Source organism: Mandrillus leucophaeus, unplaced genomic scaffold (assembly GCF_000951045.1).
Source record: "Mandrillus leucophaeus isolate KB7577 unplaced genomic scaffold, Mleu.le_1.0 Scaffold243, whole genome shotgun sequence".
Lineage (NCBI taxonomy): Eukaryota > Metazoa > Chordata > Mammalia > Primates > Cercopithecidae > Mandrillus > Mandrillus leucophaeus.
This window is the reverse complement of record NW_012102510.1, coordinates 677,016-680,507: the sequence shown is the minus strand read 5'-3', so window position 1 is coordinate 680,507 and position 3,492 is coordinate 677,016. Positions and strand designations below refer to the sequence as shown.

The 3,492-nt window shown below is 43.0% G+C and overlaps 1 protein-coding gene across 1 annotated transcript; it reads left to right on the top strand.

The window, feature by feature from the left end:
• The first annotated feature begins 2,241 nt into the window (after nt 1–2,241).
• On the top strand, nt 2,242–2,909 carry LOC105541710 (plasmolipin-like). Its single transcript, XM_011982870.1, has one exon. The coding sequence runs from the start codon at nt 2,370–2,372 to the stop codon at nt 2,907–2,909; it is 540 nt and encodes a 179-aa protein (XP_011838260.1). The 5' UTR covers nt 2,242–2,369.
• The last annotated feature ends 583 nt before the right edge of the window (nt 2,910–3,492 follow it).

Genomic DNA, 3,492 nt, shown 5'->3' with positions numbered 1-3,492 from the left:
AAAGAACATTAGAGGAAATATCTTAATATAAGTCGGAGCCGGGAGCCTTAACTGCAGTTTCAGAAATAGCAGCTCAGTGCTGGGTAAGGACTACAAAGAATGCGAAAAAGGATCAACAAATCCTAAGTAGAGAGATTTGGACCGAATCTGAACAGAAGCAAGGTTTTCAGACATATCTGGCCAAGACAAACCACTTTTTGTTAAAAATGTGTATATAGACAGATTAATTTCAGAACTCTGCTGAATCATTTAAATTTGGTATGTGTAAGTTAATTGTTAACTATATGTAATTCTTATTCCATGCCATGGGCTCAATTATTTTCAACCAACTGTTTGCTGTTTTTGTAGATTCCTCCATTAAAGACTTGCCCTAAGATGCCTTTAGCAATAAACTGCCACATTCTGTGAACTTCAACCGACCATTTCAATAAGGAGGTCAAGCCCTGAATTTTCTGTCACTTGCAGTAGTGTTTGAAAAACTCACCCAATCATAAGACTCAACTGAATCATCTGTTAAACTGGTGGTTCTCAAATTGTAGTGAGCATCAAAGTCAACTAGAGGGCTTGTTCAAACAGATTATTAGAGAATCTTACACACTGGGAATTAAGAGATTCCAATAATTTGCATTTCTAATAAATTTCCAGGTGATGCTGACGCTGCTGTTCCATGGACCACCCTGTGAGAACCATTGTATTAAACACTCTGGATGCCCAGAATTCCACCTCCAATCCATGGAATCAGAATCACAGACTCAGGATCCTATTTTTAACAAACATTCATGATGATTATTCTGGTCTGAATATACCACATCTTTTATATGCACTAAATTTCATGTTCTTTCTCTGTTGAGGAGTTTCTCAAACCCTGATCAGGGTCCATTACCCTTATTCTACACAGTATTCTCAAACTCTTGATTATCTAATTCCCCAACTCAGAGCAGGTTCAAAGCTATCTACTGTGTGGTGTGGAACTGGCTCTTTTTTGTTTGTTTGGTTGGTTGGTTTTTTATCTATAAAATGAGATTTTTTGTTTGTTTGCAGAAAATGTTTTGCTCTCAGGTGAGGGAGTTTATAATAAGTGACTTATTTATTACAGATACAAATTCCAAACCTAGTTTATTCTAAGCTTTTAAGTTCAACCTACAAATTGTATTATTCCGTTATTAAATCTAGTAAAGTTTAACAATCATGCAAATATTTTTGACTAACATTTGTCCCATTTAATTAAGTACCCTTCTGCATTTTCAACTGCCTGTAAGGGGATGGAATAATTTAATTTACTTTTTTTAGTTTATTTTTTTGAGATGGGATTTTGCTACGTTGCCCAGGCTGATCTCAAACTCCCAGACTCAAGCAATCCTCCTACCTCAGCCTTCTTCATAGCTGGGATTATAGGCATGCATTCTCAATGTACTTTTTAAGCCCCTTATATATCTGACAAACAAATAAAACCTTCCAAGCACTTAATCAATTCCTACGCACATAACAAATTAAAAGTATAGTGAATCTTAAAGTTTTCTTAAATGTCCTAGCATATTAATGGCCTTAAAATTATGGGCAAGCAGTCAGACAGGTTATGAGAAATTCATCCAGATATCATTTTAAAATTTGTAAGAATTAAATGGAAAATTGTGTCAAGGTTAAAGTATTTGAACCAAAACATGAAGACTTTCAAGTGTCTCAAGATGTAAAAGTTAAAACTTCCATACTGGTAAAGAAACCAAGAACCTACATTGGGTAAAGGACGCCCTCTTCACTAAATAGTGTTGGAAAAATTGGATATCCACATACAGAAGAAGGAAACTCAATCCCCATCTCTCACCACATACAAAAATCAACTCAAGAGAACTTAAAGACTTAAATATAAGACTGAAACTCTAAAAAATACTAGAAGAAAACAGGGAAAATACTTTAGGACATTGATCTAGGCAAAGATTTCACGGTTAAGACCTCAAAAGCACAGACAACAAAAATAATAACAGACAAATGTAACTATATTAAACTAAAAAGCTTCTGCACAGCAAAGAAAACAACAGAGTGAAGAGACAACCTGTTAATGGGAGAAAATATTTGCAAACTATTCATCTGACAAGGGACTAATATCCAGAATATACAAGAAACTCAAACGACAGTTTAAACACACACACACACACACACACACACACACACACACACAGATAATCCCATTAAAAAGTGGGCAAAGAACATGAATAGACATTTCTCAAAAGACATACGGTCTCCTGCAGTGTCACGGGCCACAGCGTATCCGGATAGGGAGCCTCTGGCAAGAGCGGTGCGGGAACCGGCACCCACCACTGGAGGGGCGGCGACAGCGGCAGAAGCGACCTAGAGAGTTGAGTGGAGCCGCCATGGCCGAGTTCCAGTCAAAAGTGAGCAGGTGGACTAGCAGTCCTGCGCAGGGCGCCGGAGCCTCTGTGTCCACGCTGCGCATGGACCTGGGCTTTGTGCGCTCCCGCCTCAGGGTGTTCATGCTGCTGCAGCTGGTGCTGGGGCTGCTGGTGTGGGCCCTGATTGCAGACACCCCGTACCACCTGTACCCGGCCTATGGCTGGGTGATGTTCGTCGCTGTCTTCCTCTGGCTGGTGACAATCGTCTTATTCAACCTCTACCTGTTTCAGCTGCACATGAAGTTGTACAAGGTGCCCTGGCCACTAGTGTTAATGATCTTTAACATCATTGCCGCCATGCTCTATGTCACCGCCTTCATTGCCTGCTCTGCGGCAGTTGACCTGACGTACCTAAAGGTCACGCAGCCGTATAACCAGCGTGCGGTTGCCTCGTTCTTTGCGTGTTTGGTGATGGTCGCCTACGGAGTGAGCGCCTTCTTCAGCTATCAGGACTGGCGAGGAGTAGGCAGCAGTGCGTGCCACAGCTCCCCCTGGGGCTGAAGCCGCCGCTGGGTCACAGAGCAGGGTCGCCCCGCAAGCCCAAAGCTGGGGAGCCCTGCGCGGAGTCAGCCCTGCAGGGACCACACTTGCTTCTCTCTGCTCACCAGACACAAGCTCTCACAGCGCTAAGGAAGCAGGCCCAGGCTGGCAGGCATCTGGGCTTGCAGGAGGCCAACCGCTGAGACCTCCTCCCCATCTCCCTTATTCAGTGGAAGGTGACGGGGATCTGAGGCTGTGTCTCTGCCTTGTCTTTAGAGGACTTCAGCGTCCAAGGCTGGGGCCCACCCTTCTCACCAGCACTAAATGCCCTAACAAGGACTTCAGACCTGCAGCCCCAAACCCGCTGTAGTATAAGCCTAACAAACAACATGTAGCACCTTCGTCTTTGTTCCAGGAGAGCTGAGCAAGCTCATGAAACTATTCTCCTTCCTTAAGACGCAATTCCGACCCAACGCTCGCTGGAGTCAACCTGTAAAAAGCGAATTATGATTGTTGACAGCATGGTCTTCCCTCCCTGCATTTCAGACATACCAGTTACTGAAAGCAAATCCGTTTTAAGTGATTTCTCAATGCTGAAAAGCCT

Coding starts and splice junctions, on each gene's coding strand:
- LOC105541710 (XM_011982870.1), top strand. CDS start 2,370: ATGGCCGAGTTCCAGTCAAAAGTGAGCAGGTGGACTAGCAGTCCTGCG.